We start from the raw sequence: 15,780 nt of genomic DNA on the forward strand, positions 1-15,780 counted from the left end.
GGTTAAGGGAGGAGAGAATCAGGAAAAATGTCTTCAGGAGGCAGCATTTGAGCTGTACCTTTAAAGAAGGAATTTGGTCTTGCTGAGATGGTGACAAGTGACAGGTGATAAGCTTTTCTGGGAATCATTGTCCAGGAAAGAATCAGCACGTACTAGAGGGTTAGGCTAAATTACATGTGCAAAGGAGCAGCAAGAAAATGAGAGAAAATGCCAAATTGCAGACGGCCTTCAGTGCCAGGCTAAGGAATTCTGTTTGCGACAAGTGCTTAGCTAAAGCATGTCTGAGCATTCCTTCTAGAGAGATAAGGGGAAAGGGTGGGTATCTATCTGTCTATCATCTATTGGGGACCAGCTGTGTGCCAGACCCTTTGCCAAGTGCTTTATACACAGTCTTTCTTTAAATCCTTTTATCAGCTTACAAGATAGGTAACAGGATACCATATAGCCATGTGTCTCCACCCCTTATCTTTCGTATCTTTGCCTCCTCAGAGAGCTGTTATGGCCATGACTTGGGATGACAGATTGACCATTAATAAGGCAAATCCCTGTCTACCTCACAGGGCTTGAGTAACTGGTAGAAGATCCCCCAGCTGGGAAGTACCGGCGCCAAGACTGGAGGCCGCCCCTCCCGCTAGGTACTAGCGTGGCACCCAACTGGGGCCCCGCCCAGTCGCAGGGGATTGGCCACCCGAGCCCCGCCGGCTGAGGAGGCGGGGCCGTGCCCGGCGAAGGGGCGGGCCGTGGGCGAGTCCCGGGACGGGCGGACCCAGCTAGCCGCGATTTCTGCCGCCCGGCGCTCGCAGGCTGCAGGCCGCGTCCAGGCTGAGCCCCCGCTGTCGCGCACCCCGCCCGAGCGCTTCCTTCCAGCATGCTGTGGAGGGGCAGCCAGGCGCTCCGGCGCTTCTCCACCGGCCCGGTGAGTCTGGCTCGGGCGAGCGTCCTGGCTCTCACCCGGGACTGTTTTCCAGACCCTGGGGCGGGAGGGCCGGTCGGCGGGGCTGGGGGTGGACACAGTGTTTAGACTTGGCTAAAAGCCAAGACAGCGTTTTTAAAACGGGGAGACTGCAGTGAGGGATCCGGAGAGGGTCTTGGGTAAGGCTTGTCAGGCGAGCCATTGTCTTGTCCAGGGAAGGGGCTGAGGATGCCGCTTTTGAACATCTACGGTCTGGCTGGGACTGACAGGGTGGGAAGAGTCGCATGGCAGGGGGGACAGAGTCAGCTTCCTTTCCTTTTTTCATTTCGATCATGAGATCCCTGGTCAGGAGATGGAGCCGCAGTACAGGACCGAGACCCTTTCTGGAGGAGAGTAGTATTCAGTCAGCTGGTTCCTCCTGGGCAGGCCTGAGATGTGAGCGCTCCTGACTGGCATTCAGGGCCCATTCAGAGAATGGCCCTCGGAGCTGGTGACGGCAAGCTCATTTTTCCTGAGCTGCAGGCGGCAAGATTGCTGGGATTACCAGGCGCTGCAGAAGCAACCACGCTGAAACATTATTAAACTGTAGCGCAAGAACCGAGCGGTGGCCCAACCCCGCGCCTTGGAATTGCGTCAGCTCCTCCAGAAATGGAAAGAGAGCAGACACGTTGCATATGGTCCCGGGAGAGATGCCTCCCTGCATCCAGGCCGACTCAAAGCTGTTTAGGGAAGAAAAAACAATTCATCTCATGTACCATTATCTCCTTTATAGGAAGTTCATGCTTCCTGGGCTGTGAAGGAATTTGCTTTTCGATTCCTCTTCTTTGCAAAAGTCCTATGTGCGTGTGTACATATCCAGATGTAAAAAAAACTTGAAGGCAGAGAGAAGTCTTGAATAGCACCAAAAACCAGCCGAGTGGTACATACCTGGAAGAGCTTTTGTCTCCCAGACAACCCGAAATAATGAGGATTCACTTTACCCCATCCAGTCCTAGTTATTTGAGGAGCATTCACCTTTTTAAAAAATAAGGAAAAAGAGACCTGCTCTTGAAGAGCTTTTGCTTGCTCTGGACTCCTCCTTAGATTTCTCCTGCCACGTGGCACCTGGGAATCTGGGTAGGATGTCACAGAGAGCAAGGGCTGGTGCTTGCCTGTTTTATTGGCTTCCTCTGTCAACACCTTTCATTGAATTGTCTTTTTTTGGAGAGCAGAAGGGAATCTTGAAGAATGCAAAGATGGCCATAGTGGGCTTTATGTAAGATTTCAGTAATATTTCAGTTGAACATCCCAGGTGGCAAACGACAGAGACAAAAACATGCATGTGGGGAAGCACCAAGCATGGTCAGGGGTCAGGGGTCTGAGTCTGACTGTACCCAGGAGTACATGTGGAAAAGCAGTGACATTTGACTGGGAAGAAGACAGTTTCTTCCGTGGCCAAAAGGAAGACATGGAATGACAAGTGGAGTGTTTGGGGTATTTTACTCCATGGAAAATGGGGAGCCATCCTTTGGATGGCATTCTATGAGAATTGTTCAAAATCAAACATGGCTGGCGGGAGCATAAAATGGTACAGCCACTTTGGAAAACTGGCCATTTTTTATAAAGTTAAACATATACCTATGATATGACCCAGCAATGGCACTCCTAGCTATTTACTCAAATACCTATTTATGAATGTCTACAGAGACTTTATTCATTATCAGCAAAAACTGGAAACAACTTAAATGTCCTTCATCTGGTGACAGGGTAGACAGTGGATAAATCCACCCATACAGGGGAATCCTACTCAGAAACAAAAAAGGAGCGAACTACTGATAGGCACAACAGCATGGATGAGACTCAAATATGGATGTTAAGTGTAAGGAGACAGACTCAAAGGGCTATGTATTATAGGATTCCAATTACCTGACATTTTAGAAAAAGTAAAACTATAGTGATAGAAAAAAGTGGTTATCAGGAGCTGGTGCTAGAGGAAGAATTGACTACAAGAGATTGTCCCTCAAAGGACATGAAGGAATTTTGGGGGGTGATGGAACTGTTCTTTGTGTTGATTGTAACAGTGGTTAGGTGACTGTGTATCTGTCAAAACTCACAGAACTATACATTGAAAAGGATGAATTTTACTGCATGTAAATTATACCTTCATCTTTAAAAAGGAAAAAAAAAATCACACAGTGCTTCTGAGTTTGGTATTAAAGCAGAATGAAAAAAAAAAAAACTTAGAACCTAGAAAAATCCAATGGGAAAACTAGTTTATAACACTTCCTGATAGAATCGATTTTTCCATTCCCTGTCTTAAAGAAATGGACTTAGAAATATTTAATGAGGGCGCCTGGGTGGCTCAGTTGGTTAAGCGACTGCCTTTGGCTCAGGTCATGATCCTGGAGTCCCGGGATCGAGTCGCGCATTGGACTCCCTGCTCGGCAGGGAGCCTGCTTCTCCCTCTGACCGTCCCCCCTCTCATGTGCTCTCTCATTCTCTCTCTCTCAAATAAATAAATAAAATCTTTAAAAAAAAAAAGAAATATTTAATGATTTTGGCTTAATGACATGGCTGGATCTTTTTTTTTTTTTTTAAAGATTTTATTTATTTATTTGAGACAGAGAGAATGAGAGAGATAGAGCACACGAGAGGGGGGAGGGTCAGAGGGAGAAGCAGGCTCCCTGCCGAGCAGGGAGCCTGATGCGGAACTCGATCCAGGGACTCCGGGATCATGATCTGAGCCGAAAGCAGTCGCTTAACCAACTGAGCCACCCAGGCGCCCTGGATCTTTTTAACCACTGTGACTATAGATAACAATAAAACCCTTTGTCTATTAGTTATTATTGTGCACTTCCAATAGCTTGCCTGGTTCATTGCATCTTAACTTCTCCTCATGGTGGGGTTATTTGGCCTTCATATTTATTTGGCACTCTGTTATTCAGCTTCCTCTGCCAGTGTCTGGGACAGTCTGGTTGCTGGTTCTGGGTTCATAGCCTGGTTCCAGAACTTGAGGTTACCTTATGATCCAGTTCAAGAGTTTGGACTCTTCCCTGCTTCTTGGAACCAAGTACTGGCTTTATACCCTCGTTCTGGCAACCAGGTCCTTGTTTCTGAATTACCCGACCCCCTGCTTTGGTGTCTAGTTTGTTTTTAGGACCTTCAAATTCAACTTCAAACCATATTTAATCGTGCATTATGTACTGAGTACTTGTTCTAAATCCTGAGGATATGATTAATAAATAATAATAATGATAGATAACATTGATATAGTACTTACTTAGTATGCACCAGGCACTGATATAAATGCTTTACATATATACTCACTTAACATCTCAATGAGGTAGGTACAATTAGTATGCCCATTTTACAGATAAAGTAACTGAGACCCAGATAAGTTAAATAACTTTTTTAGAGTCTCACAGCCAGAAAGCATAAAACAATAAACAAGAAATAAACAGTCTCTGCTTTCATAAAAGTCCATAGACATCCCTATTTTAAAAATCTGTTATCCTTTTTATAATAAAAAAAAATGTTGGCCAGATATCCCAGAAAGTCCTCATGAATACATTCTTTATATGATTATGCAATAGGAAAATCAAGTTGCACAAGTTTGGCCTTTACGGTGGTGTCATGAGTTTTGTTTGAATCTTACACAGTTACATCTGTTGCCTCTGACTATTAGTCTGAGGGTTTGTTACAATAAGTAACATGGGCTTTTACACTATTGCAAGCTACAGCCTGTCAATGCACTGAAAGTGGGTTATTAGGTTGGCTTTTATTTCCACTATCTGCTCAATTCTCAAACACTAGAGGAGTGCCCACCCAAAGTTAATTCATGCCTCACCTGAGTATGTGTCAACATAGAAATAAGACAGTATCATTCTCCTGCTTAAAGTCATTCAGTGGATATCAATGTCTTCACAATAAGGTCCAAATTATTTTATATAGACAAGACTCTCCCTAATTGGTCTTTTAACTATCCCTAGAGTGTCACTTGTCATCACTCTCCAATTTCCTGTATTGAACCCACTTTGCCCACTCATTCATTTCTTTGTAAATGCTGCCCCCCTCTGCCTGAAATTTCCCAAGGACCTCCCATAATCCCCACCCTTCTCTTGGCCAATCCCTAACATGAGTGCTCTAAGATTCAGTTAGGGAGTTCTCTTCTTGGGAAGCCTACCAGACTTCCACACCCACGCTATGCTCTCCTATCCTAGCACTATGATGTCAATATGTCTTTACTTGTGTGTCTTTCGTGTTAACTGGTAAACTCCTGAGGACAGGGACCAGTCTTCTTTGCACTTTCACTGTAGAGATCCCAAAGAAAAATGCCCAGGGAAGCCAAACAGGTGAAACAAATGAAGGACTAGCTGACTATTGCTACATGGAAATGTAGACCACGGTTGACAAACCTCCTGATTTCTAAAAAGAGGTCAGAAATTCAGCCCACTAATGTGAAACCTCCTAAAAATATTATCACAGCTCTTTGATAAATGCTCAGTGGGCCAAATAAAACATTCTTGCTGGACACCTGATTTGCAGTCCCTCCCATGCTCTGTGCACAGAGCACGGTAAATACCCAAAACAAACCCAGTGAGTACCTCTTGCACACTGTCAGGCATGATTTGGGGCACCATGTGCCGAAGGCTCCACAAGGTGTTAGGCACCTCGCTGTCTCTGAAAAATTGACTTTGTTTTATTCTTTTGTGGAAAGGCCCTTCGTGTAAAACTGTCAGTTCTCACAATTCCTGATGGGGATACCTTTGGCCTTATTTAACACCCTACTGTTCTATTATGGTAGCTTCTGCTTCACAAAAGCACTTTGGATCAGGGCAGACTCATAGTACTGAGCCTTTAAGTTTTCTATAGAAAACTATGTGGTTTTTGTTTGTTTGCTTGTATTTTAATCGTTGGAGCATAATCAGAGCCCACTAAATTTGCTTCCTGAAGGATTCCACCAGGATGTGGAGAGCCTGGGAATGTAACATTGAATAGTTTAAAAAGCAAAAGCTCTGGGGGTGCCTTGGTGGCTCAGTCAGTAGAGTGTTGACTCTCGATCTCGGGGTTGTGAGTTCCAGCCCCATGTTGGCTGTAGAGATTACTTAAAAATACAATCTTAAAAAAAAAAAAAAGGCAAAAGCTCTGTTGCCAGGCAGAATGTTATCAGTAGAGAACTCCAAGATAATAGCACTTACCACCCAGATTTAGAAATGCTGTGGGTTGGGGGGCGGAGCAAGATGACGGAGGAGTAGGAGACCTGGATTTCGTCTCCTCTCAGGAATTCAGCTGGATAGGGATCAAACCATTCTGAACACCTACGAACTCAACAGGAGATGGAAGAAAAGAATAGCAACAACTCTCTGAACAGAAAAGCGACCACTTTCTGGAAGGTAGGACGTGCGGAGAAGTGAATCCGAAGCGATATTTGGGAGGATAGACGGCGGGGGAGGGGCCTCCGTCGGCCGCTTCTGGCAAGTGATAGAGCCGCGGAGCACAAAATCGGAACTTTTAAAAGTCTGCTCCACTGAGGGACATCACTCTGGTGGCTAAGGGGGGGTTGAACCCTCGGGGACAGTGTGGTCTCGGGACCCTCAGGGTCACAGAAAGACCGGGGGTGCCTGAGTGCGTCAGAGCTCCCAGGTAACGGAGCAGGGAAGCCGGCTGCAGAGGCGGAGCCCAGGCCCGGGCTCTCAGCTCGAGGTTGCCATAAACCGTGATCCGCGGCACCGTCGGGCCACTGCTCCTCCAGCAGGGACCCAACAAGCGGCAGATCCGGGGAGACTCACCTTCCTCCCCCGGGAGGAGCGGCGCGGGAGTGCACCGCAGGGATCTGCTGGGTTTGGAGACTCCACACAGGGTCGGGTGCCAGAGATAGAAACGCTCGGTCACAGGCCGGGTGAGCACGGAGTGCGGCCGGAGACTGGGGAGATGGGAGTGACTGCTTTTCTCTTGGGGGCGCACTGAGGAGCGGGGCCTGAGTTCTCGACTCCTCCAGGGTGGAGATTGGGAGGCCGCCATTTTCACTCTCGTCCTCCAAACAAGAAAAATACGCAGCCAAGAATACTATATCCAGCTAGACTGTCATTGAAAATAGAAGGAGAGATAAAAAGCTTCTAGGACAAACAAAAACTAAAAGAATTTGTAAACACAAAACCAGCCCTACAAGAAATATTGAAAGGGGTCCTCTAAGCAAAGAGAGAGCCTAAAAGTAACATAGACCAGAGAGGAACACAGACAATATACAGTACCAGTCACCTTACAGGCAATACGATGGCACTAAATTCATATCTTTAAATAGTTACCCTGAATGTAAATGGGCTAAACGCCCCAATCAAAAGACACAGGGTATCAGATTGGATAAAACAACAAGACCCATCAATATGCTGTCTGCAAGAGACTCATTTTAGACCCAAAGACACCTCCAGATTGAAAGTGAGGGGGTGGAAAACCATTTATCATGCTAATGGACATCAAAAGAAAGCTAGGGTGGCAATCCTTACATCAGACAAATTAGATTTTAAACCAAAGACTATAATAAGAGATGAGGAAGGGCACTATATCATACTTAAAGAGTCTATCCAACAAGAAGATCTAACAACTGTAAATATCTGTGCCCTAACATGGGAACAGCCAATTATATAAGCCAATTAATAACAAAATCAAAGAAACACATCGACAACAATACAATAATAGTGGGGGACTTTAGCACCCCCCTCACTGAAATGGACAGATCGTCTAAGCAAAAGATCAACAAGGAAATAAAGACTTTAAATGACACACTGGACCAAATGGACTTCACAGATATATTCAGAACATTCCATCCCAAAGCAACAGAACATACATTCTTCTCTAGTGCCCAGGGAACATTCTCCAGAATAGATCACATCCTAGGTCATAAATCAGGTCTCAACCAGTACCAAAAGATTGGGATCATGCCCTGCATATATTCAGACCACAATGCTTTGAAATTAGAACTCAATCACAAGAGGAAAGTCGGAAAGAACTCAAATACATGGAGGTTAAGAGCATCCTACTAAAGAATGAATGGGTCAACCAGGAAATTAAAGAAGAGTTAAAAAAAATTCACGGAAACAAATGAGAATGAAAACACAACTGTTCAAAATCTTTGGGATGCAGCAAAGGCGGTCCTAAGAGGAAAGTAGATAGCAATACAAGCCTTTCTCAAGAAACAAGAAAGGTCTCAAATTCACAACCTAACCCTTCACCTAAAGGAGCTGGAGAAAGAACAGCAAATAAAGCCTAAACCCAGCAGGATAAGAGAATTAATAACGATCAGAGCAGAAATCAATGAAATAGAAACCAAAAGAACAGTGGAACAGATCAACGAAACTAGGAGCTGGTTCTTTGAAAGAATTAATAAGATTGATAAACCCCTGTCCAGACTTATCAAAAAGAAAAGAGAAATGACCCAAATAAATAAAATCATGAATGAAAGAGGAGAGATCACAACCAACACCAAAGAAATACAATTAGGAGAACATATTATGACCAACTATATGCCAGCAAATTAGATAATCTGGAAGAAATGGATGCATTCCTAGAGATGTATCAACTACCAAAACTGAACCAGGTAGAAATAGAAAACCTGAATAGACCCATAACCACTAAGGAAATTGAAGCAGTAATCAAAAATCTCCCAACAAATAAGAGCCCAGGGCCAGATGGCTTCCCAAGGGAATTCTAACAAACATTTCAAGAAGAATTAATACCTATTCTTCTGAAACTGTTCCAAAAAATAGAAATGGAAGAAAGACTTCCAAACTCATTTTATGAGGCCAGGATTACCTTGATCCCAAAATCAGACAAAGACCCCATCAAAAAGGAGAATTACAGACCAATATCCCTGATGAACATGGATGCAAAAATTCTCACCAAAATACTAGCCAATAGGATCCAACAGTACATTAAAAGGATTATTTACCACGACCAAGTGGGATTTATTCCTGGGCTGCAAGTTTGGTTCAACATCTGCAACTCAATCAATGTGATACAATACATTAATAAAGGAAAGAACAAGAACCATATGGTCCTCTCAATAGATGCAGAAAAAGCATTTGACAAAGTACAGCATCCTTTCTTGATAAGAACTCTTCAGAGTGTAGGGATAGAGGGTATATACCTCAATATCATAAAAGCCATCTATGAAAAACCCACAGCGAATATCATTCTCAATGGGGAAAAACTGAGAGCTTTCCCTCTAAGGTCAGGAACACGGCAGGGATGTCCACTATCACCACTGCTATTCAACATAGTACTAGAAGTCCTAGCAACAGCAATCAGACAACAAAAGGAAATAAGAGGTATCTGAATCGGCAAAGAAGAAGTCAAACTCTCACTCTTTGCAGATGATATGATACTTTATGTGGAAAACCCAAAAGACTCCACCCCAAAACTGCTAGAACTCATACAGGAATTCAGTCAAGTGGCAGGATATAAAATCAATGCACAGAAATCAGTGACATTCCTATACACCAACAACAAGACAGAAGAAAGAGAAATTAAGGAGTCGATCCCATTTACAACTGCACCCAAAACCATAAGATACCTAGGAATAAATCTAACCAAAGAGGCAAAGGATCTGTACTCAGAAAACTATAAAATACTCATGAAAGAAATTGAGGAAGACACAAAGAAATGGAAAAATGTTCCACGGTCATGGATTGGAAGAACAAATATCATGAAGATGTCAATACTACCTAGAGCAATCTACACATTCAATGCAATCCCTATCAAAATACCATCCACTTTTTTCAAAGAAATGGAACAAATAATCCTAACACTTGTATGGAACAAGAAAAGACCCCGAATAGGCAGAAGAATGTTGAAAAAGAAAAGCAAAGCTGGTGGCATCACAATTCCGGACTTCAAGCTCTATTACAAAACTGTAATCATCAAGACAGTATGGTACTGGCACAAAAACACATAGATCAATGGAACAGGATAGCGAGCCCAGAAATGGACCCTCAACTCTATGGTCAACTAATCTTCGACAAAGCAGGAAAGAATGTCCAATGGAAAAAAGACAGTCTCTTCAACAAATGGTGTTGGGAACATTGGACAGCCACATGCAGAAGAATGAAACTGGACCATTTCCTTACATCACACACAAAAATAGACTCAAAATGGATGAAAGACCTAAATGTGAGACAGGAGTCCATCAAAATCCTAAAGGAGAACACAGGCAGCAACCTCTTCGACCTCAGCCGCAGCAACTTCTTCCTAGAAACATCGCCAAAGGCAAGGGAAGCAAGGGCAAAAATGAACAATTGGGACTTCATCAAGATAAAAAGCTTTTGCACAGCAAAAGAAACAGTCAACAAAACCAAAAGACAACCGACAGAATGGGAGAAGATATTTGCAAATGACATATCAGATAAAGGGCTAGTATCCAAAATCTATAAAGAACTTCTCAAAGTCAACACCCAAAGAACAAAGAATCCAATCAAGAAATGGGCAGAAGACTTGAACAGACATTTTTTTCCAAGAATACATCCAAATGGCCAACAGACACATGAAAAAGTGCTCAACATTGCTCGGCATCAGGGAAATCCAAATCAAAACCTCGATGAGATACCACCTCACACCAGTCAAAATGGCTAAAATTAACAAGTCAGGAAACGACAGATGTTGGCGGGGATGCAGAGAAAGGGGAACCCTCCTACATTGTTGGTGGGAATGCAAGCTGGTGCAACCACTCTGGAAAACAGTATGGAGGTTCCTCAAAAAGTTGAAAATAGAGCTACTGTACGACCCAGCAATTGCACTACTGGATATTTACCCCAAAGATACAAATGTAGTGATCTGAAAGGGTACGTGCTCTCCAATGTTTATAGCAGCAATGTCCACAATAGCCAAACTATGGGAAGAGCCAAGATGTCCATCAACAGATGAATGGATAAAGAAGATGTGGTATATATATACATATATATATATATATGTATATATATACACACACACACACAATGGAATTTTTTTTTTAAGATTTTATTTATTTATTTGACAGAGACACAGCGAAAGAGGGAACACAAGCAGGGGGAGTGGGAGAAGGAGAAGCAGGCCTCCCGCCGAGCAGGGAGCCCGATGTGGGGCTCGATCCCAGGACCCTGGCATCATGACCTGAGCCGAAGGCAGACACTCAACAACTGAGCCACCCAGGCGCCCCACACACAATGGAATATTATGCAGCCATTAAAAAAAAAAACAAAAAACGAAGTCTTGCCATTTGCAATGATGTGGATGGAACTAGAGGGTATTATGCTAAGCAAAATAAGTCAGTCAGAGAAAGACAAGTATCATATGATCTCACTGATATGAGGAATTCTTAATCTCAGGAAACAAACTGAAGGTGGCTGGAGTTGTGGGGGGTGGGAGGGATGGGGTGGCTGGGTGATAGCCATTGGGGATGGTATGTGCTATGTGAGCGCTATGAATCATAGACTATTGAATCATAGACCTGTACCTCTGAAACAAATAATACATTATATATTAAAAAAAAAAAAAAAAGAAGAAGATAGTAGGAAGGGAAAAATGAAGGGGGGGAAATCGGAGGGGGAGATGAACCATGAGAGACTATGGTCTCTGAGAAACAAACTGAGGGTTCTAGAGGGGAGGGGGCCAGGGGAATGGGTTAGCCTGGTGATGGGTATTAAAGAGGGCACGTACTGCATGGATCACTGGGTGTTATACGCAAACAATCATGGAACACTACATCAAAAACTAATGATATAATGTGGTGATTAACATAACATAATAAAATAAAATAAAATAAAGAAATGCTGTGGGTCATTTTATGCCCCACCCTCTTCTTTCTCACCAATGTAACAGGCAATATATAGTGCCTCAAAGAATGTTCTCTGGTCATCAGACCCACCCTGCAAATGAATGGTGCCATCTCTTCTGTCAGGACCACCAGGTATTTCTTTAGAAAGTCTAAAGATGGAACTATTTCCCACAATTTGCCTGTCAAACTGTTGCCATATTTTTCTTTAAAAAACGGTGGGGGAGGAACGGACCTTCAACATAGGAAAGGGATAGAAGTGTATCTACCGAAGTGAGACAGATCTGGTTTGACTCCTGCCTCTGTCCCTCGTTAGCAGGTTACTTGACCTCCCTGAGCCTTGTGCGTTCTCATGAGTAACACTGGTTACTCTGAGTCCTAAAGACATATGATAAATAGTTGATACATTTTTAAAAATTAATGAATTGGGCTCAATGCAGTACTGGGCTCATGGCACATTTCCAGTAGGAAAGATCAGCATTTTTTATTTACCCAGGTATTACCTATGGTATTGTTATTAATAATAATAATAGTTAACATTTGTTGAGCATTCACTATTGCTACATGCTGCACGAAGGCATTACATGCTTTATCCTGATAAATCCTTATAACAACCTTATGAAATAGATACTATTATTATTCAGATTTTAAATGATGAGACCCAGCTCAAAATCATAGGGCCTGTGTTATGGGAAAACAATGGACACTAATAACCAGTTAGAATCTGAGGACTGCCACTTAGTAGCTATTTGACTCCAGGCTGTATCTTATCTTGTCTGAGTTTTAATTTCTCCATTTATAAAGTGGCTTAGGAATGCCTGTCTCCAGGAGTCACTGGGCAATCAAAATGAGGTAATATATATGAAATGCCTGGCACATACTAGAGTCTCGTTAAAATGTTTGCTATTACTTCCAGCCCTGCATCCTCACCCAGACTCCCCAGGGCAGAATCTTTTTGTGTAGCAGGCAGGCACACGCTCTCCATATAGCAGAGATTCTCTGACTTGAGAGTGCCTCTAAGTCAATGGGAAGCTTGTTAAAATGCAGCTTCCTAGGCCCCCGAGTCTAACTTAGTAAATCTGGGGTGGGGCCCAGGGACCCACACTTTTAGCACAACCTCCCTGCTGATTCCACCAACACAGCAGTCAGTGCTCAGATCATAGCTGGAGAAATAAGACTGAGGTAGAATATCCCAGTCTGGTTTTTTGGAATTACGATAACTCATTGTAAACACAGTGTTGGAAACTCACCTTTGTAGCTTAGCTTTAGCATTAAGCTCAGAAACTGTTTCAAGGAATGTAGTATTTCCAAAGATACTGACATCTCTTTAAACGCTGTCTTTCAATCTGGAATTGAACTCCAAGTAACATTACATTTGAGTCAGCCCAGCCTCTTGGCTCTTCTGTGTTCTAAGAGTAGTATTTTAGAGTTCTTAGAATACCTACTGTTCATAGTAGTGTGAGGTAAAGTCAAATTTTTAAGATAGCCAACATGTCGGTTCTATTTCAAGAAACAACATTAATGATAAGATTTGGAGATAGAATATTTACGGAACATTTTGATGTTTTTGATAAGAATAAATGAAATAATCATGTATTATCTATAGGCAAACTGTGCTATTGTTACAGAGTTAATCTGTTTGCCTGGACATATTTGTTACATGTTGAAGCTCTAGGCTCTTTGGAGATAAAAACTTTGACTTGGCCTTGGAAAAGAATTTTTTAACTAAAACCTTAATTGTTTAATTGTCAGTTCAATTACAGGGAACATGTGAACCCATATGCTTTTAAATTCATGCCTAAAAGGGGATGCTGTTTACACCCTTAATAAAGTGAGAAATAAAGGAAAATTGTTTCCTCATAATCCAGTTTTCACAGTGAGGCTTGACTAATTTAGAATGACTTTCTAGAACATTAAAGAATCCCATTTAGAGTGAAGGAAAAAAAAATTCTAAATCCAAATCCTGTGGAGCTGTGTTCTACCAGGGAGGAATGTGCATATGAAGTCATGACCCCCTGATGACCGTCTCTACACCTGTGATCCTACATCTAGACTGTTCCACCTGTGGCTTTTCATTACGGTCTTAACAATCGTCATATCAACTTATCACCCTAGATTTGTGAAAAGGTTCCTTTTGGGGAGAATTTACGGGAGGTATAATTACTTAAAGAGAGTTCTTTAAGACTATAACCCTTAGTGCTACTATTGTCTGTATGGTATCTGTATTTTTTTGATAATCAATGTACTTTTGTACATCCATGTTAATCTTCTAAAAGGAAAAAAAAAGAGATGGGTGGTGGTGGTAGCTCATTTTGATTATTTTATTTTTAAGTACATTTGTAGGCTTTAGAGCCAGACAGACCTGGATTCAAATCCCACCTCTCCTCCTTTTTGCCACTATGACTTTGGGGATATTTCTAAGCCCTGGTTTTCTTCATTCATAAAATAGTGTAAAACAGGAAATAATAAAATATGATAGTTGCAGTGATTAAATGAAATGAAATGATGTGTAGGCCTTAATTCTTTATCTGAAACCTGTGGGACAAAATATGTTTTGGGCTTCAGAATTATCCACATTTTAGAAAATTAACATGGTACATAGATAGTACATTCCATACAATTCACAGCAGGGTATGGGACAGTACCTGTAACCTAACACATTGATCTTTCTGCAGCAATACATATAAATATTCATATAGTCCTTATAAATACTGTAAATAAAGACTATAAATAACAGTATGTCCATCATGTCAAGTTTGAAGCCAAATGAATTTGCACAAACTTACAAGAACTTTGGACTATAAAGAACATTGAACATTCCATTAGAGCAATCCAGGTGTTGAGGCCAAATGGATTTGGGCCACTTACCAAGGACTTTGGAATTCTGGACTATACAAAGAAACACGACACTGTCTAGGATGTGGCAAAACCTCTAAGACATTATCGAAGCTTTTACTTAAACAGTACTTTGTGTCAGACACTGCACTAAACTTATTGCCTAATAAATCTTCTACTTCGATCAAAATTGTGTGAGGCTGGTGTTAGTATTCCCATTTTATGGGTGAGGGAAAAAAGGCAACAGAAGTTAGTCACTTGCTTAAGGCCACACGACTGAACAAGAGTGGTGCTAGATTTTGACCTCAGATAGTTTAGCTCTAGGGTCTGCTTGTGACGCCTGTATTATAGACCATGTGTTAGCTCTTGGTCTCCTTTGGAAGTTAAGAGATGAGTTCAGCTCTTCTCTCTATATTGCAAGGCCTTAAAAGCATCGTCATGTTGAGGCAGATCTTGCTCTGAGTTAAATTCCTTTTAACTATGAAACTTACACTTACTTATTAACATCTGGCTTCATTTCACCAAGGAGTAGGAATGGCTTGTAAAATATATGCAATCCCAGTGATTATGGTGAATAATCAGGGGAATTAGAGCAAAGGGGAAAAGAGGAATTCTTCCGTATGAAATTATTTTCACTATTATCTATGTATAATGTAGCCTGGGTACAGCGTATGTCAGTAAAAATTTTATTTTGTAGACCTTTGAGATTTTTCTTGTCCTCAAGTCATCTCGTATGATTGAAAAAAGAGGGTTTATCATCCATATGTCTTCTATCCATGCCAACATCTGTCATTGTTAAATTGTTTCACAGGTTTATTTAAAAAACAAGCTGAAGTTGGCCCTTATTGGCCAGAGCCTCTTTGGACAGGAAGTCTACAGCCAGCTCTGCAAAGAGGGCCACCGAGTTGTAGGCGTGTTCACAGTGCCAGACAAGGATGGAAAAGCTGACCCGCTGGGTGAGTGTATCTTGGAACCTGCTGAATCAAGGACTCCTCACTGACCCAGCCAGCACAGACCCCAGCTCAGACCCCCACCCCTCATTAGCATGTCTACACTTCTACTTCTTTGCCACAGGCTCCAAAGACCCAGCTGCCACATCTACCCTACCTATTGAAAGCCTTCACAAGCTAAGTCTGATTTAATGATGGAGACTCAATTCTCCTTTCTCCATGGGCCCAAGACAAAGGTGCAGGGCCCCATCATATTAAGAGTTTCTCCACTTACCTCCAAGGTAATCACCAGGTCCATCAGA

General features: G+C 42.4%; 1 protein-coding gene across 1 annotated transcript in view; it reads left to right on the top strand.

Moving 5' to 3' along the window:
• The first annotated feature begins 752 nt into the window (after positions 1 to 752).
• ALDH1L2 (aldehyde dehydrogenase 1 family member L2) overlaps positions 753 to 15,780 on the top strand; it is a 68,141-nt gene continuing 53,113 nt past the window's right edge. Inside the window, exons 1-2 of the mRNA XM_045872693.3 lie at positions 753 to 916; positions 15,340 to 15,484. Coding sequence (XP_045728649.1) covers positions 869 to 916; positions 15,340 to 15,484 — 193 coding nt within the window. The 5' untranslated portion in view covers positions 753 to 868. The remainder of the gene's footprint in view (positions 917 to 15,339; positions 15,485 to 15,780) is intronic.

The sequence above is a fragment of the Mirounga angustirostris genome, unplaced genomic scaffold, assembly GCF_029215605.1.
Source record: "Mirounga angustirostris isolate CCGP_5_RB_7025 unplaced genomic scaffold, mMirAng1.0.hap1 SCAF_5, whole genome shotgun sequence".
In the NCBI taxonomy this organism is placed as follows: Eukaryota; Metazoa; Chordata; class Mammalia; order Carnivora; family Phocidae; genus Mirounga; species Mirounga angustirostris.